The sequence below is a fragment of the Podarcis bocagei genome (genome assembly GCF_964188305.1).
Source record: "Podarcis bocagei genome assembly, chromosome: 2".
In the NCBI taxonomy this organism is placed as follows: domain Eukaryota; kingdom Metazoa; phylum Chordata; class Lepidosauria; order Squamata; family Lacertidae; genus Podarcis; species Podarcis bocagei.
The window spans coordinates 117,143,860-117,166,962 of NC_138126.1; the positions used below are offsets into that span (position 1 = coordinate 117,143,860).

Below are 23,103 nucleotides of genomic sequence, written 5' to 3' on the forward strand. Positions count from 1 at the left end.
CTTTCCCCTTTTTGGTAAAGAAGTTTCAACCAGAGGAAGTAGAAACCAAAGTAGGAATTACTCCAGAAAAACCCACTGCAACAAATCTATGGGCAACATCCAGTGACTTTCTCACTTCCACAATGCACTTATGCCACAGGACTTGCAATTTTCCTTCACCTCTCACCAGCCTCCATAACATGAAAAACTGCTCAAGGCCCTTCAGACCTCTGAGGAAAGAAAGGTTAACATGAGAATGAGCCCCACTGCAGGACACACTCACTGAAGCTACATTGAATCTCACGCTGGGGCATGAAAGGGGAAGGTAATTATTTCCCTTCAGTTTCACATAGCTCAAACATAATAGGTTTATGTACAGGAAGGGCACCAAAGCAGTCCCAAATAAAACAGTGCAGCTTCACTTTAAGGGAGTGGAATGCAGTTCAAAACAGCAACAAGTGCCTTCGGTGCAGACACATGTTTCTCAGATACAGAAATGCACCTATTTATCCAGGGGTAAATGCATCTAAAAATACAGCTACGAAAAGAGTTTGACATACATCTTAGTACTTCCACAATTAGATCCATATTAGTTGTCAGTTTCTTAATTCCTTCCATGTTGGCGATTGTCCATATTGGAATAAATTGATCACTGTCCATTTGAGACATCAAGTAAAGATCCTTGGATAGATTCTCGCTAGAAATAAATAAATAAATAAATAAATAAATAAGCACCTTTGTAAAATTATACCCAGAAATCAGGGTGGCTTATAGGGACAGTTTTATCAAACACTTCAAAACAGTAAGAAAAAATAGAAACTTTTAAAGATACAATGTTTTTGTATAGGACTATACTGTACACATCCATGTAACAGAGATATACCAAGATCACAGGATGGAATCATACACATCATGAAAGCAGCAACATAACATCCTTTTACCAATTTGTTCTAAATATTGATACAGTATTACCAATACGTGTTGCCTATTACTACAAATAGACATCTGCCTTATGGTTTTGGCCTGGTTAGTGAATGCTGAGCTGTCTGGAGCTGATCTATAGACATTTATATCCGACCTACTTCACCCTTGGGCAGTTCACAGTATCAATAAAAAATACAAAACAACAGTAAGTTGCATCCAGCAAAGATGTCCTGTTATTCCAAGGATGTCCAGCTCCTCACTGGACTTCCTCTCCCCTCTGCCCTTGGGCCCTCCCACGCCACCCCTCAAAATCTGTTCCGAGGTTTCCCCAACCTTCTGGAGCCTATCTTGGGGGAGCAGGGGGCACGTGGAGAGAGAAGGAAAGATGCAGGTTCATTGCACAGACAGAGGTCCTTGCTGTAATGGGAGGACTTTGTTGGATGCATCCCTGAAGTAATAGAAAACTAGGCGAGCACAAAAACTAGCAAAAAAACTATCAGGGAGCAATATAAAACCGCTACTAAAACCCAAAGGAGAAAGGAAAACATTTCAACAAGCAAACAAAAACTTAAAAAGTGACTTGCATTTCTTTTTTACAATAAGAATTTCAGAATCTTGACTGGGTCAGGAGGCACAATGCCAACCTCGTTCTGTCACAATAGCATTGTGCCAAATATTAACAGGAGGATTCAAGAGGAAACATTTGCTTTTTTTTTTTAATTGACCACTTACATAAGAGTCCTTAAAGCAAAGGTAAACTGCCCTCCAGTTACTGTTGGACTCCATTGCTGGCTGGGGCCAATGGAAGTTGCACTCCCACAAACAAATGGAGTACACCATGGCAAGAGCCCATATCTAGCCCTAGTTAAATTTACCAATACATTAGGAGTTCAATACCGTGAGAAACAGAACTCCAATTGTTTCTTCAAACATTCTTTCAAGTCTTCCGGAGAAATGACGGGGCTGCCTTCATCTGAAAAAAATGTATTTGAGAGTGAATTACTTATATTTTTTCTTTAAAAAACAAAAACAAAAAAACAAAACACCCAAAGTACAGAGGAGGGGGGCATAAGTGCAGGTTTAAGAACTGCCATCCTTCTTATCTGATATACGATACAAATTTTGCTTTAAGGTATTGGCTATATTATATCTTGTTACTGAGCTTAGAAATGTACAGTATTCTTGTATATGCTTTTCATTGTATATATGTGTCAGGGGACTGCCATCGGAACAGGGGAGGGAGGCAGGGGGGCGTTTGGGATACAGAGAGCCTCCTACGCTTCTGAGGAGCAGTTCCTCTTCCAGCGAGGGCAAAAGCCACACCTCCAATGGAGAAGAGAGGGAAGGGGCCAGCCAAGGTTGTAACGGGCTCAAAGATGCTGCTAAGAGCCCCAGCACCTCACCTAGGCGGGCTGGCCAGGAGGAACGCATGCCACTTCCGTCGCCCAGCTCGCGCAGAGGGGTGAAACGCAAAGAGGGGAGGCAGAGATTTGGGGTGTCTATGTTCTTACGTTGGGGGAAAAGCCAGAAAAGGCCACTCCCAGATTCTGCAAGCGACTAATACAGACATGAAACTTGTGTAACTGCACTGTAAATAATTTGCACAATAAAACCTGTAAAAGACAGGTCAGAGTCCTGCCTGGTTACTCATGAGCAACCACCACACAGCATCTGACAATGTTTTTACCATTATGTTGCACATAGCTCTAGGTCAGAAGTGATAAACGGGCAGATCATTATCTTCCCAACCTCCTGTGTGGCAGGCCACCCACTGAATAACTAGGAATTAGGTGAAATCAAATGTGTGGACCAAGGTACAGCCCACAAAGCACCAAATGTCATGACCTGCCCCACACCTGACACCATATAATGGAAGCTGGGCATGGCTTGGCCAAATGGGAGGCTAGAGGTACCCCAGGACTGCAACAGGTACTTTTAGTAGAACAAAAAATATATAAATTTATTGTTATTAAGTGGTTTTATTACGATGACCTAGCACATGGGAAAATCCATTCTGATATTTCTGCTCTAAACAGAAATTCCTGGATTGCTTTATTAATGACACAATCAGTTTATAGCTCCTCCGCACCTCAGCTAGCAGAAACATTTCAAAGCTTATACTGGACTTATGAAGTCAGGCCTTCTAACCCACAAAATATTTTACTACTTCACCTACCCTAAACACGTCCAGTTAAGTCACTTGTGACACAACCAAAGAAACAGGGATGATGAGTGCGAAAACAACCGCTTTCTGGTTTAGAAAAAAATCACTGCCTGATTGACCAGGCACCATGGTTTAAAAGCTGGCATAAAATTAAGAGTTTCTTTTCATTTCAAGTTAACATGAATATTGTAACTGAGGAAAGGTAGCTATTAGTAGCCTCACTATAGAGACGTGTTAGAGGCTTATGGATGCCAAGCTATGGTTAATCTGAGTCCAACTGTGAGTTCAAACTGATTCTGGTCTCAGCTCATTCAGCATTTAAATGATATAAAGGAGACTGCCTGGAAAGGTATAAGACCATTATGACACAAAGGAAGGTGCAAAACATACAGTAATTTGTGGCACATCTTTACCCTGAAGAAGTTGAGAAAACATCCAACTATTTTACTATGAGGGTGAAAACTGCCATCTTGGGATTTGATAAGTCACTTTTCTTTTTGGGTAGTTTCAAAGATGCAGAACTCCCATCTTTTCCCCCATCCCAGTCTGTGAAAAGAAACAGTGCCCTAAATATATGCATGATGCCTGCTCCTTGTTATTACACGTTACATACAGCACAGACATCTCATGGGAAGGAAAAGCATACATGGAGCATCAGTTCCTTCCCAGTCAGAACTTAATGTCCTGAGAATTAATCCCTACCACCCCTCATTTGAAGTATTACACACTGCCAGGTACACAAAGGAAAGTTCATGGCCACACCTGAATGAAGGAACTGGTTTATATGTGCTTCATTCAAAATGCAGTGTCATTTATGGTAGCAAATTTTACTGCAGTGTGACTATATTGCCTAAGGACTGTAAGCAACGGGGAGGGGGGGCACCATCTTCATAAGGATTTACTATGTAAAAAAAATACTAGTGTCAGCTGTATATGTCTATAAACATGATCTTTCAAATTCAATCCAAGGAGAGGAGTCAATACTTTCTGAAGACACTAGGCAAGTCTACAAGGTCACTGACAAAGACTATAACATTGCATGACGCTCTTAGAAAGGTTGTTTTATTTTCCCCTGAAACAGTACATCACCTGTTGCTTCCCTTCCAGGCTCCCTGAAGCTTTCTCCTAAGTGCCACTGTCAGTAGTTCTTTGATCTCACTCTCAGAATATACCCCACTGTACTACCTCTACACGTTGTCTTCCAAGCTGCTCTTTCACAACCCTACTGGAAGTTTTAAAAGTCATACAAAACCTGAGGGTTCTATAAATTCAAGGGATTGTCAGACCATCCTGCATCTTTAACGACAAGCACATGTGTGCATTGTGTGGAAGGAAACAAATAAACCATGTCACTATTCTAAATCTGAGTTTTGCTGATAATCCCCATGCAGTACACATGAATGGACTTTAACACAGAATATATGTAATGGATATTGCTGATGCAAACAGTAAAACATACAATTTGAATATCCAGAAAAACAGGGAGGTACCTATATTTAGGGGCTCTCGCAAAGTAGACTGGACACTTACCAGAAACATCATAGAGTTGGTATCCAAGCTCTTCATGTGTCAAGACCATTCCATTAGCCGCGGATTCCTCAACACCTGAGCTGTTTGACGTCTCACAAGATGAATACATTGTGTCATACCGCTTAGCACCATCATCTGCAACCTCAGCATTACCTGGCACAAGTACAAAAGCCATAAATGGGAAAAAAGCTCAGGTTGCAAGCAATGAAAATGCATTTCCTTCCATTCTTATTGTATCCCACTTTTTTAGACATTTCCTTCACAAAGGAGCTTACAAATGTCAACAAAAACAAACTCCTGGCAACCATCAATGTTACCATTACAAACAATGTAGTTTTATACACCTGTACACACATACACTCAGTGTGCAGGGCCTTTTATATATTATTTGCTCCCTTTATCCAGTTTCAGTCAACTTTTGATTAATGGAGAAGGCTGAATTTAGAAGTCCCTCCTTCCCCCGCACACAGACAAATACTAATCGTGGATTCAAAGTACATTATTTAATAAGTAAAAGGTAAAGGTACCCCTGAACGTTAGGTCCAGTTGCGGACAACTCTGGGGTTGCGCACTCATCTCGCTCTATAGGCTGAGGGAGCCAGCGTTCATCAGCAGACAGCTTCTGGGTAATGTGGCCAGCATGACTAAGCCACTTCTGGCGAACCAGAGCAGCGCACAGAAACACCGTTTACCTTCCTGCCCTCTACTTACACTTTGATGTGCTTTCGAACTGCTAGGTGGGCAGGAGCTGGGACCGAACAACAGGAGCTCACCCCGTCACGGAGATTCGAACCGCTGACCTTCTGATCGGCAAGCCCTAGGCTCTGTAGTTTAGACCACAGCGCCACCCGCGTCCCTTATTTAATAAGTATTACATGCTTATTTTATATATAAGAACAGCTTTGAACTGCTGCTGAGGTTACAAAACATACTGTACTTAAGTAACTGGTCGAGTTCTTATCTAAGGGTGATCACAACTGCCAATAGCCAAGATTAAAATAACCAGTTTTAATACTCAACGTGTTTCTGGGAAAGCAGAAAACTGTGTGTGAAACATGCTCATGTGTGTTACAGTGATGTAGAAAATTTTCTAGGTGACATTTTTTATTTCCTAAGTTTCCTATGATTTCCTAGTAACAATGAATGGATGGCACCTGCAAATAAATATCAAGCTTTCACTAAGAGAGCTGTTTATAAGGGCAACCCAGGGGAAAAAACCAACTGTAGTTTCCCTTCAAACGACTTTCTTTCTAAATGCCCAAGTTCTTGACAGGTTTAAGCAGCAATGCGGGAATTCAGGAAAGGGAGGTAGAAAAGACAAGCACATGGGGTGAAGAATATTAAGGCGAAAGACTGGTTTGTGTGTTGGAGCTGTATGTACTCCCTCATGCAGCACACGAAGAAAGGAAAAATTTGGAATAGAAAGTCTGGCAAATACAGATTTTGAAGCTGCTAAAGCAAACTCCAAAAAGACACCAGTTTTCCCTACCCACCTTCTCTGGTCTATCTGAACTACCTTCCCTAACAAAATGAATTCCTTCGAAGATCTTGTTTGCACCAGAACCCACTGCATTAGCAGGAAACTGAAACCTGAAACAATTGTTCATTGAAGTATGAGTTTAACAGGCAACAGAACAATCAAGCAAAACAAGGTTAACAGCAACCTTGCTTCTCCCTTGAAAACAGCAACTACTTGCAGCAGAGAATCTCCCATAGGTAGCTTTTATTCCAGCAATTCTACATTTCCCTAAACTTCAAATATGCAAGGGATGGTGGGCTACATTTCACACTTCTCGCCACCCCCAAGAACTAGAGGCCACACAACTAGAGGCATTGTGACAATTCATATAGACTGCACATGCTTAAAAATCCTAAGAATGTCTACTTACATTTCAAAAAATCTATTTCCACTACAAGTATGTGGGAAAGCACTAAAAGTGGCTGGTGCCATAAGAATTCAGAACCAAGTGAGAAAACTTTACTTCTTAAATGAAAATAATTTTCAAGCTGTGCATAATCCTAAATATCACAATTCTGCCTAGGTTTTCACCATTCTTAAATTGTGTAGGCATTATTTTGCCAATGTGTTTACCACGCACATGATCTAAGGAATAACTCAATCAGCTTAGGTTGTATATGGCCCTCAGCTTTCAAACTTTTTGTTCACAGGGTCACATGTTCACTAAAGTTCAGAAATGATGAAAAAAGCTCAAGGAAAGGGTGAGAAAAGAAAACAAAGGGAACAGAAAAAGGCAAAGTGAGAAAGAGATTCATTTCTGTACATTTAGCAACTTGCTTCCCTCTTAGCGCGATACTTGGGTCATCATTGGGCCTTTGTAACTTTTTAGAAACAGTCCCATTCAGGAGTACTAACCATGTGAACATCTTCCATACACTTCCTCACAAATTCACATATATTTCTATCTAAGCCAGGGCTGGAGAACCCACGGCTCTCCAGATGCTACTTCCATCATCCCTAACCACTAGTCATGCTGGCTGGGGCTGATGGGAGTTAAAGTCAAACAACATCTGGAGAGCCACATGTTCCCCACTCCTAATCCAAGCAAAATGGCTGCCTCTTCTGAAGCTGAAGTAGCGCCTTCTGTTACAGACAACCAGCACCCAGAAGCAGCTACTGTGCTTTCAAGGACAAAAGAACTGGTTGCTTCTTACTGCTGGATTTAGAGTCACACTATAACCACAATCCTAGCTAAGCAAGGGATTAAACCATTGTTCATATTTAGAAGTATGGTCTTGACATCTTACCCTCTGTACTATTTCCCGGCACAGCTGCTGTTTCTTGCCATGATTGCTCAGTGCCATTAGTTGCTGGTGCAGCTTCAGAGTTTCCTTGCATGCTTTCCTGCCATACTTTTGCATTAGGATTTAAGCTGGCACCTTTCGATGTTACCTGCTGAGAAAACAAAAGATGTGTATTAGCAAATAACAAGACTTAAAAGGTCAGGAATATTTCTTCTGTTAAGCTTTGGAGATCCATCTCCCATTTAAAAAGAAGTGGGCTGTGGCCGTATTACAAACTAGTTAAGACTAGTGTGAAAACTCAGTGGGGCAGATAATGGAGTAATTAGGGGATATAAATTTCCCACAATTTCTAAGCAATTCCATGGGGTGAAGGAACCCAGTGTAACAGTATGGCTTTCTTAGATTCTTGTAAACCGCTGTGAAAATATGCAAGCACCATTCTCCCTGCCCCACAGTCCCTTGGTAAGCAATTTTTAATTCCTACCACCACCGCAATAACTTCTTTGAGTCTGCATGCTGGTATTTACTGCAGTTTGCACCCCCCCAAAAACCCCCCCCCCACTATATGAGGTTTTAGGTTTGATAAATACATTCCTTAGTGAGGGCCAAAACCATGTTCCATTCTACAAGAGGTACCATTAGAATGAAATGTTTCCTGCAGTTTGGACACACTTGTATTTTGGGAACCCATCCCTATAAGGCTAGACCACTGCTAGGCTCTTAAAGCAAGGGTGGGAACCTCCAGCCAGATTTGGCCTGGCACAGACCCCAATGTGTCCTCCAATGCCATCTTTCGCAAACCCCACAAACATACCTCATGTATGTAAGATGTGGGGCAGAGAGAGATGCTGCTAGATCAGCTTTACAACCCAGCTCCCCATGGAAACTCAATTGCACAGCTAATCCCTGCGGAAAGCAAGCTTGAAATTATCACCTATCACCGTGGGCAATGAGTTCACCCCTGCCTGACCAAATCCCCCTTGGGGAACTTGGTTGCACCATCAATCCCTGCAGAAGGCAGCTTTGCAAGCCCAATGCTCAGAGCTTTGCTAAGCGCAGGGCTGGCAAAGCCCCTTGCATTGCAGTTCCCAAGCACCTGGTAAACAGCTGGCTGTCAAGAACTTCAGAAGTGCTGTGCAATGGACTTTTTACATCAGAAATCATAATGCTCCAGCAAGGGGAGAATCAGAAGTCCACCTTCAGCTCCCAATTGTTCATTTGAAGCTCTACCCTTACTCGCCCCATACCTGACATCAGGTAGGTGGGTGTGGCTTATCCAAAATGGCCCGGTGGGTCAGGTTTGGCCCCTGGGCAGGAGGTGCCACACCCTTGATTTGGAGAGCTGGAGACCACAGGAGGGGAGAGCGCGCTTGTGCTCAAATCCTGCTCGTTGGGTTTCCCACAGGCAACTGCTCAGCCACTGTGAGAAAAGGAGGCTGAACTAGATGGGCCATTGGCCTGATCCAGCAGGCTCCTCTCATCTTCTTAGTAGGTGCCAAATTTGATAAGAACTATGCAGTCTCCCAAGGAGTAGTTCATCCTATGGATAAGTATATTTTCATTGTTTTAACAGCACCTCATTGCAAACACCAACATTCAAAATATGTACCCAACATCAGTGTAACCCACAGACAGTTTTTCAATAATGCACCCTCTCTATCAGTAAGTTTAAATAACTATGAAGTCCAAGAACCCTCAAGTCAGAAACCAAAAATATTATGAGGAGCTTCCAGGTATTCAGTTGTCTGCATGTTTCAAGGGATCAGGCTGGCTTATAACCACACCTTGTCTCATTGGCAATTTAACTTCCCCCCCCCCCAGCTTCAAGAACCTGCTCTCCGGAAGATGGGCTCTCCTGAAGAACAGAAATAGAATCTGCAGCAACACACAGGAAGATACGGCTCTTTATTAAGACAGTATAATGATACTGAACAAGCACTGACCATCTTGCCACAGAGAAGCACAGGCCAGAGAATAAGGAAGTTGAATTCCAGAGTCTAGCCTTCTGGAGTCTCTCTAGCATCAAGGAGTGGCTTTAGTACCATACCCTGTCCATAGAACAGAAAAAAAACAGGGCATAAGGAAGCATTATGGATTGCCACATACATAATTTTGCCCCCACCAAGATCACAGTACAACTAAACATCAGTATAGCTTTGTGAACTAAACACCTATGTCTCCCAAAATATGAACTGGCTTCACCGCCTCCGATCGTGTTCGAAAGGCTTAGAACAGAGACATGGGTAAAACAGTGAGTGACTGAGAGGATTCTTTCTCAAGAGTAAGGTACACTCCAACATAGCCGGTTTTTAAATCACAGGTCATAACATTCCGTTTGAATCCAGTCTCAATCAGTTCCGCCTCCCCCCAATGTATCCAGTGTCATACAACTGCATAGTCATGGCAAAACTGTTCTACTTCACTAGCAGAAGTGAAGACTTGTTACAGTACAGAAATGCAAAGGATAAAGCAGAAGCCTCAACCAGAAACTGGTACCCCATCTTCCCATTCACATTATATTTCTTCCTTATATTTTTGACTAGATCTCTGATTCTGCATGCCATTGTCATAAATAATTTAATAGAACTATGTATAAAGGTAGACATGTCAAAGGCACAAATTCTAACATTAAAATAATAATAATAATTCATAACATATTATCAGGCTTCCCTAACCTACCACCCTCCAGATGCTGGGACTCCAAATCCCATTAGCCCAAGCCAGCATGACCAAATCAGAGACTACGGAAGTTGTTATCCAACAAGATATGGAAGACAGAAGATTAAGAAGACTGCTGTAGTTGTTCTGTTACATTAAGAAGGAATCAAAACAATATACAAGGTTTTAACAACTTTACAAGATACACTTAAAAGTCTTAAAACCTTGCCTTCCTCCCTTCCCATCCCTGGGGAAAGCTGACATAAGAGTTTTCTGATTACCATTGTAGTATATAATAAATAACACCTCAGCCAGAGCTGAACCTATTCCTGCTCCCCTAACATCCATTGATATATAGCAGGGACAGGGATGTGCACAATGCGATTATCACATCACATGAATCCCTTACTAAACATTATGGTTAAGGAAAGAGGCATAGAACTGGGTCTGCTTTTGAGCAGGACCCATCCACTTCTACCCTGAGAAATCAGTGGAGATAGGAGTGAATCTGTAGATACATTTTGAGAAAATACGGGACCCAACAAAAACTACTCTTCAGTCCAAGAATTGCAACTGGATTGCTTTCTTCATGCAGGTGAAAAGTTCCAATAAGGTTATAGCTTCTAGAGTAGCCTTGAAGTTAGGTTGTGTTTATTAACTATTGGCGATGGAGATGAGTAACCTCACGCTCTCCCTCGTACCTCTTTTTAAAGTTCCCACCTCTCCACAATAATAGATGCCTGGAGTATTGTGAGAATTAACTTTCACACAAAAGGTGTGTGAGAGAGAGGACAAGAATAACACACACACAATATTCAGTTGACAATGGAATGTCCAAAAGGGCTCATAAAACACATCCTCCTGCAGCTGATAAGATTTGTGATTTTTTGCCTTTCTTATTACATTTTCTTTCACCTGTTCCGAGCACTCCAAGTTTGTATCAGCTTTTTTAAGTGTACTTAGCTCCGAATCAGGCTTCGCCCAGGAACTAACTTTGATCAGCAAAAGCGGGGGGGGGGGGGGGGCAGCAAGGACAAAGGTCTTTAAAAAAAGTTTTAGCTCTGAATGTTTTGCATATTCTTTGTAGCAGTTTCTACACATATGTGAAATGTGTTCTCTGAGAATAGTGCTGAAGAAAAAAACGCAAAGCCACTAGAGGCTGAAAGCTTCAAGTCCTGTAGTGATTGCTGGTTGGTCATTACATACATACTTGCACTGCAATATAGCTATTAAAAAAGGAAAATCTTATTTTAAAAGGTGAGATTACATTGCACATAATGCACAAGCTTCCCAGTGAAACAAGCAAGACTACACAATTTTTTTAATGACTGGCAACCTTTTCACATACCTGCGAAGTTATTCTAGAGATCCTCCCAAACTTCTTATAACTGGAATGACAATCTAATAATGGTGCCTTTGGAGGGCTTGCAAAGCCATTTGCTGGCCAATTAAATTCGTTTCTAAGCACCAATAATCCCCAGAGAACAAATTCAAACTACAGTTTGGAGAAATGAAGTCTTGCTGCACCAACTTCCTGCTTCCGTTAAATGCCTAAATTTCATACATGAGGTCTTAGCTTGGGCTGAAATCCAGTACATGTTACCAGTATGTTACTGCTTATTTCTACTGCTTGTTGCCAAAGCATGATTGAGCAAAAACAGTAACAGCAAAATCCTACATGTGCCAGGGTTGAACAGTGTTGAAGTTACAAAACTTGTTACACAAGGATGTCATTCAGTAAATACTTTTCAGTAACAGCTCTGCAGCAGCTTCTTGGTTTACAGTGCTTAACAAATTTCAGTAATTTCTTCCTCCTTTGCATCACTGCAGGTGGTTGGACTAGAAGAACCTCCCAACTCTACAATTCTATGACTAAACCATATACAAATGCAACTTTTCCCATCCCTTTAGGTATATTAGCATTGTAACAGCTGGACATGAAATATTGTTTTGTGAAGTGACCAGATCTAGCCTTGCTACATGGAATACAAGATTAGCATCCACGCACCAGACCACAAGGCTTAGCAGGCTTCTGTCCTGCCTAGTCACAGCCCAGGTTTCAGAGATCGCCTCAGCCACACACACAGAGCCCTGGACTCAGCAGTGGAGTTCTGGGGGAAGCAGAGTTCAGCTTCTGCAATCCCCTTTCTGCATGCTTTTCTCTGGTTCCAACCCAGAGGGTTTAGTAACAAATATACTAAACACCTGCAATCCACAGTCCATCCCTGAACAGATCATCATTAGAGTTCTGCCGAACAAGATCAAGATGGGCAGCACTAAAGTAACACTGGCAAAATGAAGCTCTTGCACTAGTTGTTAGCTACCATTCCCCACCCATCCACACCCACTTTGCGTTCTGCACATGCCTGACTTAACTTTGCAATGCAGTTAATATTCAAAAGGGTGCCATAATAAAATCAATTATCAAGACTGCATACCGCGCATTTCTTTCACTGTCTGATGTGTCATGCAGTTTCCACTAAAAATTCAAACCATCACACATTTCTATGTTGGTATCACTCATTCACCAGTCTCTAATATTTTTGGCTTTAGAACTATGATAACAGGAACAAAGTAGTAATGTTTCTTTGATTTTTTTACCTTTGTTCAGCATAGGTTTATTATTTCTCCAACAAATAAGTTACTCAATAGTCATTTTACTGTACTTAAAGGTTAGCTATGCCATAGCACCACTTTTGAGTATTTCAACATATACTTTACTAAACTCATCCAAGAAAAGGAGATGCACTATTATGTATATAATGAGAATCTGTTATTCAACACTCCTAATTTATAATGAATCAGATTAGGAGATACAAAATATAAACATGAGAAAGCAACCAATATGGTAGCAGTGGGGGCCCAGCCAGGTACACTTGTCCCAGGCCTCAGGGGGCTGGGGACTGGGGTGGGGTAGGGAGCGTTGTTTAAGTTTATAACTTTATTATAACAAGACTCCTGCCCAGGGCCTCAGACAAGCTCTGCATGGAAGGGTCTTCAATATCAAAAACTGCTAATTGACAGTCCATGGGCCAAATCCAATTTATCACTAGCCCAGTGGAAGTATTGAAGTGGGGAATGATTTTGCTTCCCAGTATTAGCTAACACTTTAAAGCAAGGAGTGGTGGTAACAGCTGCACTTTTTTCAGCCACATTCATGCCAACTGAGCTAGTATGCATTATACAGACAAAGCAGTAGAAGGGGAAACACGCATGCAGTTGCTAAGCAACTATGGAAGCATTCCCCATCACTTCCAGGTTAAGAGGAAGCATCAAGAGATGCTTGTATGGTTGCCAAACGACCACACAGAATCCCCTCTCAGCCTCTTTCCCCAATGAAGCTTACCTAGTTTGAAAGTTGCACAGCTGCCAGAGGCAGAGAAGAAAAAGAGATAGTGACCTCTTAGCACTGTGTTCAGCACTAAATTGACTTCCTGGTTCAATCGCCATGTTATAACAAGATGCCAAAACTTTACAACATAAGTAAATAAAATTGCAGCCATCTTTAAACCAACATGGGCAATTCATTGGATTTGAGGTGTCATTATAGAGGCTAAGGTACTGATAAAGAAAAAAGAAATGAAGATTAGCTGAATAAGAAAAATCAGGAATATCAAAAGAAATTCAAAGCTTGCATTCTTGAATGATCCACTGCAATTAAGTATTATTTGCAAGCAAGTATGTTATAAATTGCATGTCCTCCTAGAACTCTTTTACTTAACCATGAACACTATGGCCATTAGCCAATCAGGAATTGGAAACATCCACTTCACAGACCAACCTTTGCCCACAAGGTCAAATTTGGCCCAGAAGGCCATTTCCCGAAGCCTACTTCCACCTCTCAGTCAGCTGCTGGTGGGTGGTATCAGCTGATGGTCAGGGTTCAATTCTGCACTGGCTGCACACATCAATTCCCCTGCTGAGAATTGGCATACACAGCCAAAGCAGAAGGATTTAATCCACAATCATCAACTGAAGAAGGGAGATTAAATCCTGCTCAGGTCCCAGCATGGAGCAGGACTGAAGACTCTCTGCTCATCAGCTGTTCAGCAGACTACAATTCAGCTGGGTGCTGTTTCACCAACATATTCCCTGCAGGAAAAATGCTGTTGAAGCAGAACCCCTCCCCTAACATCCCACAGGGCAACCTTGAGAGGTGAGCAAAAATGCACACCTATCAAATCGCCTGACAACCTCAAAACATTAATGACAGACAAGTGGGTGGCTCCACCCACCTGCAAAAGTAGGCCTGTGGAAAGGGAGGAGATAAAGTTCTGGTTCACCAAATCAAAAAGATTCCCCACCCGTGAGCTAGAAGATCTTGCACAAGGTACACAAGTTAAACAGCTATCACAAATATAGCATGTTGGTAACATGCACAGTTGTACCTTGGTTATAGAATAGCTTAGTTCCCGAACGTTTTGGCACCCAAACGGCGCAAACCCAGAAGTGACTGTTCTGGTTTGCAAACTATTTTTGGAAGCCGAACGTCTAACAGGGCTTCTGCGACTTCCAATTGGCTGCAGAAGCCACACTTTGGTTTCTGAACATTTAAGTCGGACTTCTGGAACGGATTTCGGAACAGATTCCGTTTGACTTCCAAGGTATGACTGTACTTGAAATCAAACTCATTTGCACCAGCTCTGTTGCAAACTGATGATCAGAAATGGCTCTCATGTTAAAAGAAAACGCTTCACTGCACTAAAGGGAGCCGTCCAATTGTACTGAAGTTCAAACTACTACCCGTTCCACAGCTGTGGAACAAAACAGACTAAAACAGTAAGAATGCACCACAAACATTGTTGTGGGGGCTAGGTTCATCATTATAAACAAAGTTTTTTTTAAAAAATGAAAGGCTCACCATAGGCACACGTTTAGAAGAGTTTGGATCTGATATCCCGCTTTATCGCTACCCGAAGGTCTCAAAGCGGCTAACATTCTCCTTTCCCTTCCTCCCCCACAACAAACACTCTGTGAGGTGAGTGGGGCTGAGAGACTTCAGAGAAATGTGACTAGCCCAAGGTCACCCAGCAGCTGCATGTGGAGGAGCGGAGACCCGAACCCAGTTCCCCAGATTACGAGTCTACCACTCTTAACCACTACACCACACTGGCTCTCTTTGTATGAATTACAGCACATTCCTAGGCATGTTTACTCAGATGTAAGCACTCAGATAAGTGTGTATAGGATTGCATCCTTAAAAGCATGCATTTTCAGTTATTTTATAAAGTGATAAGCTTGCATGCTTGGGAAAATCAATTTATTACTAACAAATGACGAGTCATTACAAACAGCCATACCATTTTCCCAATAGAAGAAATTAAAACAGGAACAGACTCTTCCTCCTGGTCTGCTTATATCCATTTTGGTTTTGGTTTTTAAGATAGGTAAAGTATTCTAGCACTCCAGGTGTAATAAATTACTGTGAATGGCTACTACTGCAGCTGCTTATTTATTTCTATGGTAAGTTTCTTAATTAGTCCCTAGCCTTCATATCATGTTTGCATCTAAATAGATGTGATTATTCCAATTATTCACACACTCCTGTGATTCCTTATGTACTTACTGAGGAGTAATGCGATGACTATACATGTATAGGAATGTGCTGTGAATCCATGTTTTCTGACATTTTGCACACCTTGGAACACTAAGAGTCACAAACCCTTTTTACCTAAAGTCAATCTATACTGAATAACCTTTATACTACTGAACAGCCACATTAGTCCACCCTTTAAGTGCTCATGAGGCTGCTTGGTGAAATAAAAAAAAATTATAATGTACGACTTACAAATAGGTTCTAATTACACACCTTTGTCAAAAGTCAATGGTTCTGCTGAAAACGCATTTAAGGCATTCACTCTTTTGTCATGCATTATTTTAATGGGTGCCTGAGGCTGTCTTCTAATACATATTTACTTGTTAGTAAGTCCCACTGAAGAAAGTCCCACTGGATTCAAGGAATGTATAAAACTGATCTACAAGTAAGACTCCAAATAAATATTTACCACGAGAAACACTTTTATGCCTTCTTAATATAAGTAACTGCTTATCTTATCACAAGAAAGATTGGAATTGCATTTGAAAATGTCATTCTCCATTTTGACTTTGCACTGTTTGAAAACAGCCATATGCTACATATAACTCCCATTCACAAACTTTTCCTTCTACAGTAATAGATTTACACAGTACTATAAGATACAAAGCTATATTGTTTAGTTACAACGAGTAACAATATTATTGCAATAATCACCATGTGTTAAGATCTTCAAATAAGAAAACCGATTAAACCCATCTCGTTAAAATCACCTTCAGATCCAGAAACTACACCTCTTCACCACTCAAAGCGTGCTGTTTATGGGCACAGTTAAGCCAGCGCCAAGTTGCTAAGTTGCAACATTTCTACAATAAGAACAATACAATCTGGAATCTACTCAAAGCATTAGCTAGGCAAGAGAAAGAGAAAGCCAGGCAGTCAGCTGATTATTTTGCACTCATGCCATGTGCCTGCGGTTGGGGGGGGGGGAGCTATTTGGGCGGAGGGAGTAAAAAGAAATCTTCCAGGTTTTATTAAAAAAAAAAAAAGATAGGAGGATATGCTGGTGGGGAAATAGTTCTAGTAGTATCTTTCCTCCCCGGCGCGGGCCTCAATGTGTAACCTTCACACGTGCCCGGCCATGTTCCACGCCGCAACCACCACCAGAGCAACTTTTACAAAAGGTCATTGCAGTGCCTTTCAAGGCCTCCCTTCACCCGGGCTTTCCCCAACCCCCTCCACGCGAAGCCACCAGCCACGCACGAAAAGAAAAAGCTCCCATTCTCACACACGCACAAACGCGGCCGCTCCGTTTCTCAGCACAGGCCAGCTGGGCCCGGAGGCCTGCTTCGCCTTCACCCTCCCGAGCCACGCTTCCAGCTCTCGGGAGCCTTAGAAGTCACCCAACACGCGTACGCACCGTCGCCGGCCTCGAAGGCCTCCCGCTCCAGCCGACGCCTGCCCTTGGAGGGGGAGCACACCCACACCACCCGGCTCCCCCCCCCCAAGCAGCAGGGCCGCCCCTCGGGACGTCTATCCGAGCCAGCCACCCACCTCTAGCCCCATATGCACATCTTAAGCCACCGAGGCAAGAGACCACCCCACCCACCGCCGCCACATTACCCGCCCGGCGGCAGCGTGAGCTTCCTGCGCCCGCATGGAGCGCCCGGGGTCTCTGCGTGAGAGCGAGAGCGCGCACGTGCGGCGGGGGGTGTGAATGAGGGAGGGAGGAAGCGCGCGCGTACTGGGCACCTCCTCCTACTCCTCGCCCCTCCCGCCCCCACCTTCCCTCAGCTCAGTTGATGATTATCCCAATGTAAGGGAGAGGGGAGGGTCAGGCGCAGAGATTTGCTGTGTCAGTTCCAACCCCCCCCCACGCGCGCAGCGAGGGCGCGAGCCGCCTGAGTCACGTGCCTCAACACGGGCCAACCTCCCCCCGCCGCCTCGCGCGCGCCCGCTCATTCCCTCACTCACCTCCACGAAGAGCAGCATCGTCTTCCTCTCAACCTCCCAACCCCCTCCAGTCTGTGACCCTCCCGACCCCGAGGCCCCACCCCCGCCCCCCTGTCGCCGGGAATATTATTCGAGCCTCTCCCCGCCCGCCGCTCTCTCCACCGGCGACAGTCCAGACTCCGCTCTAGAAGCCGCGCGAAAGGGCACAAGCTCCGCCTCCCGCCGTCGCCTCCTCCGGCCTCTCCACCAGGGCTGAGCCTTCCCCCTTCTCCTTCTCTTCCGGGGCAACCGCTACAAGCGCTTCCGGGCCACGAGCAGGACACTGAGGAGCCCCATAGCGATGACCCAGCCGGAAGTAATGGCGGCCGCTGGGCCGGTAGCTGCACGCGCGGCTGCGCGGCAGCCGGAGCGTACCATTCCTTGAAGCGGGGGTGGGGGGCGTTGCGGCTGCTCTTCGCAGGAACCATTCGCCGGACTTGGAGGGGGGGTGGTAACGCAGTGTTTGCGCTGCGAGAACAGGCGACCATTCCCAAGTGCCGGAAACTTGCGCGTTCCTATGTAGTGGACTTGGATAAAAAGTGTATTGGGAAATGATCTATAATGAATTGGCGGGGGGCGGACGGGGAATGTTTAAAAGTACTTTTCTCCACCCCCGATCCCAGCCTGCGAAGAAAAACAGATTTAAAAGTACTTTCCGCCCCCAACACCAGAGTCCTTTCTGTTGGGGATAATTCAGACCAAAATTCCCGGGTGTCAGAAAAAGTTATTTATGTATGCTACAACTGCGGCCCGTGTTTTGTTAGCCCCAAAATGGAAAACAAGTGAGGTCCCAACCAAACAGGAATGGCAACTTAAATTGACAGAATATGCACAACTTGCAGACTTAACATATACAATAAGAGAACAAGAAGAACATACGTTTAAAGAAGATTGGAAAATGTTTATTGAATATATGGAAAGTAACTCTACAGCTGAAAACTCTGGCAGCATTAAGATAAATTCAACAGTAAATAAGTTTTTGATGAATGCAGTAATGGAAAACTGATTGGTATGTTTTTGTAAAATATGCAGGGATTTAAGATATATAATATGAACCGTGTAAAGGGAAGAGGGGAAGTCCTTGATAACCCAAGGACGTAAAGCGAGTATTTGAAATTGTAAAACAGAAAATTTAATAAAAAATATTTTTAAAAAGGAAACGTGTTCTTTTGCCTAGGCTGGGTTTATCAGCCTTAAATGTACTTCCCTCACCCCCACCCTCCGCAGCCTAAACCTTTGCGGATTTTCTTAGGCATGAGTTCCGGAGCAACAGCCCAACTAATGTGTGTCACAAAAGCACAGCAGTCTTGTGGCGCCACCTTAAAAGAGCAATTGAATGTGCTACAGCGATAAACAACTACCTGACATTCAGAAGACATCTTAAGGCAGTCCTGTTCAGGGAAGTTTTTAACATGTGATATTTTATTGTATTTTTGGTTTCTATGGAAGCCGCCCAGAGTGGCTGGGGAAACCCAGCCAGATGGGCGGGGTACAAATAAATTATTATTATTATTATTACAGCGTCACTTTTCAGCCCTGTGCCGTGAAAGCTCGCATCTGCAAGAAGTTCGACGGTTCTTCTGACGTGCCCCTAAAAGACACCTCGTTTTCTGCTCGGTTGTTGCACCGCAAGCCGTGCTGAGCGCTACAGGACCTGCCAATATGTATGGGACTGGGCTGCTGGTTTGCCAAGTAATCGCAGCCTTTGATGCGTTCCATGTGTCGTGTGGCAGTTTGTTGTATAAAACATGCGGGCAACGTGACACCTATGTTGGAAGTGTTGCATTGGCTGTGGATTTGCTACAGATTCAGGGTTTTGCTGGCTGTGTTGAAAAGCCTTACATAGTTTGGGGGGCAGGGGACCTGAGAACATGCCTCTCCCCCTATATTCCATCCCAGTCACTGAGATTTACTGGTGGCGCCACACTCCCATGCAGCAGTGGGGTTTCTTTTTAGAAAAATAGGTGCTGGTACTCACCATGAAGTTGTTACAGTAAGTGCTACACTTTTTAACAACAGTAAAAGAGTTGCCTGTACTGTGTACCCTTGAGTATCCCCTGAAAAAGGCACTGCCTTGCAGTAATAATAATAATAATAATAATAATAATAATAATAATAATTTTATTTGTACTCCACCCATCTCACTGTGCTGCCCCAACAAATACAAAAGCATCATTAAACCTCAAACATTAAAAACAGGTCTGCCTTCAGATGTCTTCTAAAAGTTGTATAGTTTTTTAACTCCTTGACATCTAATGGAGAGCGTTCCACAGGGCGGGCGCCACTACCGAGAAGGCCCTGTGCCTGGTAAAGCATGCTGTGACTAGAGAACATACCTGTAGCATAGAAGCACCAGTTCTCTGAAATTCCCTTTGAAGAGAAGCAAATCTTGACATTACTGTACTATGTTGAAAACCTTTCTTTACTCCCAGGCATTACCAAATTATTCTTATTTTATCTCTGCTGGTTTAAATTCTTGCTGGTTTTTATGTTTTTAATACTGTTTTACGAGTGGTTTATGTGCAGGAGAGCATTGGTTGCTGGGACTAAGCCAAATTAAACTCACTGGGGCTTCCTTCTGTGTTGACATACATAGGATTGCCACTCTGGGTTTGTTTGGGAGGAAGGGTGGGATATGAATCATTTAAATAAATAATTGTCGTTACTCCGGAAGAAGTAGGCTGCTTATACAATAATGAATGCATTTGTCTTTAAGGTGCAATGGCACTTTTATTTTAATGCATCAGAGGGTCTGCAGTGGAGCAAAGGGAATCTCTACCTATGAAGCAGCTCCATCTATAGAAATCTGACTATGTCTGCAAATATTTTGCACGTGTGCAGATCTGCTAATCCCTATGAAGCACCTAGGTCTGAGCTCAGCTTGATGTGGTTAAAGTTACCTGACTGGGCAGACATTTGAGCATTTGATGTACTAATCACTGCAGGATTTCAGAAGCACTGCAGCTTTGAAGATCATCAACAAAGAATTGTCACCTAATTATAGAACCATCATTACAGAGCATTATTGGTAAAGCAGGAGGTGGGGTTCTTCAAGCATTAAAGCACCCAAGTAATAAGCCAAGCTCTAATTGGACTGCTCCACTTATTTTTCTGATCTTGATGCAGCCATTATTTTTCGTGCGCAAAAATATGATGTACGTTCTTGTCTCGTTCATTTCATAACAACTGAGAAGTTCAAGAAGTGGAGAAGACTGAAGTTTGCTCCTTGTTCCCAGTTCTTTACTTGATTGGCAGCTCCATGAGCTGCCTGAACTCAAGTTTTATTACTGCACACCAAAATAAGCTTTGGGCTAAGGCCAAATAGAAGGGACGCGGGTGGCATTGTGGGTTAAACCACAGAGCCTAGGACTTGCCGATCAGAAGGTTGGCGGTTCAAATCCCCGCGGGGGGGGGAGGGTGAGTTCCCGTTGCTCGGTCCCTGGGGAAGAGAAAACTAAGAGGTGATAAGCAGTGCTTGGCAGGGGGTTGGGTTTCCTGCTTGGCAGGGGGTTGGACTCGATGGCCCTTGTGGTCTCTTCCAACTCTATGATTCTATGATTCTATGCTCCTGCCAACCTAGCAGTTTGAAAGCACATGAAAGTGCAAGTAGGTAAATAGGTACCGCTCCGGCGGAAAGGTAAACGGCGTTTCCATGCACTGCTCTGGTTCGCCAGAAGTGGCTTAGTCATGCTGGCCACATGACCCAGAAGCTGTACGCCGGCTCCCTCGGCCAATAAAGCGAGATGAGCGCCACAACCCCAGAGTCGGTCACAACTGGACCTAATGGTCAGGAGTCCCTTTACCTTTACCTTTTAAGGCCAAATAACCCTATATTTTACACTTCCAATACCTTTTAGATGCGCCAACACTCTCCCCTGTCCAAAGTGTTGTTTTTGTGCAACATGCTTTAACACATGGTGATTAAGAAACTGGGCATTTCCCCAAATTGCTATTGTGGAGGAAACATTTCAGTTGGAAATCTCATTTTGCATCTTTTGAAATTTAGTTTATTAAGTGAATAGTTACAAACTATAGGAATGAAGCACAGTCATCATTAATGTTCTTAACAGGTTTAACAGGAAGTTCAGGTAAAATCATAACATCACCCATGTGAGATATTATTGGATGAGGAGACCTCACTTCTTTTCCATTTACAGATGCTTATCATGTTCAGTCTTAGGCAATGTTCCAAATGTATGTATACCATGACTGGGGAGGAGATTGTGTTGCAGAGTGGTGCTTTATTTGTATAAAAAATAAAGTTGTGTCATGGGGAGAAAAAATAGCATTATTATGCTTGTCCCTTGGATAAACTTTGTGGTGGGTTAATTTTTCTGCAACTGCTATGAACTTTTTTTTTTTTACACATAAGACTTTGCTTAGGTTGGCAAAAGTGTTTAATTCTGAAATTGTCAAGTAGTCTGCAACAACCCTAAATGTTACAAATTCCCTGGAGATAATATCTGTATTAATATAATTTAAAATGACATTAACCATTTTCCTGATATTGTTGTCCCAAGACAGGGGGTTATGCAGATTTATGAATTCTACATTAATAAGAAGCCACTCACAGAAGCAGAATTAGAAACCTAGATATAATATGTACAGATAAAGTGATTCCAAGAACACGAAGTCATCATAGCTAAGGGCGGGGGAGATGAATTATGATTAGTGGGAAAAGTGCTTCCCGCAGACCTATTTTGTTGTTCCTCAGAGGAGGAGATCCAGATCAAAGGAAGTAATAACTACCTCTCTATTCTGCCATGGTCAGATCCCCACCTGGAATTCTGTGTCCAATCCTGGGCACCACAGTTTTAGAATATTTAGGATATTGACAAGCTAGAACACCAAATAAAGCAGTGAAAAGACGAAGGGACTTGAAACCAAGCCTTATGAGGAATGGTTGAGGTGTTTCGCCTGGGGAAGAGAAAACTAAGAGGTGATATGATACCCATCTTCAAATATCTGAAGGGCTGTCACATGGAAGATGGAGCAAGCTTGCTTTTTTGCTGCTCCGGAGGTTAAGACCTAAACCAATGGATTCTAACGACAAGAAAGCAGATTCCAGTTGGAGATTAGGAAGAACTTTCTGATAGTAAGAACTGTTTGACAGTGGAATGGACCACCTTGGAACATGGTAGACCCTCCTTCACTGGAGATTCTTAAACAGAGGTTGGTTGTCCATTGTGGTTCTATGACTCAGCTGCAATGGGAATAAGAGCACCTATCAACTTTAAACATGCTGGAAAATAGTGTAACTAGAACCAGCAATGTGTGCTTGTCAGTTGATTCCAGTTCCCACACAAACACTTCTCCAGAACACTACCAGGAGGGAAAGATAAAACACACAGAGAGAGACAGACAGACAGACTTGGGGCCAGAGAAGCAGTTTTATTCTCACCTAGCTGCAACTCTCAGTAGTTTCCCAATAGTTAATTCCCCACCCCCATAATTCCTCACAAATCCCACCTTGTATGTTGCAAGTAGAATTTTTTGTGGGATCTGGTTTGCAGCCCATGCATGTCTACGCATGTTCCCAAGGCTACAGTCCTATGCATAT

At 43.1% G+C, this 23,103-nt stretch overlaps 1 protein-coding gene across 7 annotated transcripts in view; it reads right to left on the bottom strand.

Annotated features, from left to right (window-relative positions):
• The window catches only part of LARP4 (La ribonucleoprotein 4), a 37,926-nt gene extending 20,141 nt beyond the window's left edge, over positions 1-17,785 (bottom strand). Inside the window, exons 1-6 of one of the 7 annotated variants that reach the window (XM_081181337.1) lie at positions 17,526-17,784; positions 9,304-9,408; positions 7,364-7,508; positions 4,598-4,750; positions 1,801-1,876; positions 540-676 (exon numbers count right to left, since the gene is read on the bottom strand). In XM_081181337.1, coding sequence (XP_081037463.1) covers positions 540-676; positions 1,801-1,876; positions 4,598-4,750; positions 7,364-7,508; positions 9,304-9,306 — 514 coding nt within the window. In that variant the 5' untranslated portion in view covers positions 9,307-9,408; positions 17,526-17,784. Of the gene's footprint in view, positions 1-539; positions 677-1,800; positions 1,877-4,597; positions 4,751-7,363; positions 7,512-9,303; positions 9,409-17,174; positions 17,341-17,525 lie in introns of those variants that run through there. The other 6 variants (XM_081181335.1, XM_081181338.1, XM_081181336.1 and 3 more) reach the window with 6 other exon arrangements.
• Between the last annotated feature and the right edge of the window lie 5,318 nt (positions 17,786-23,103).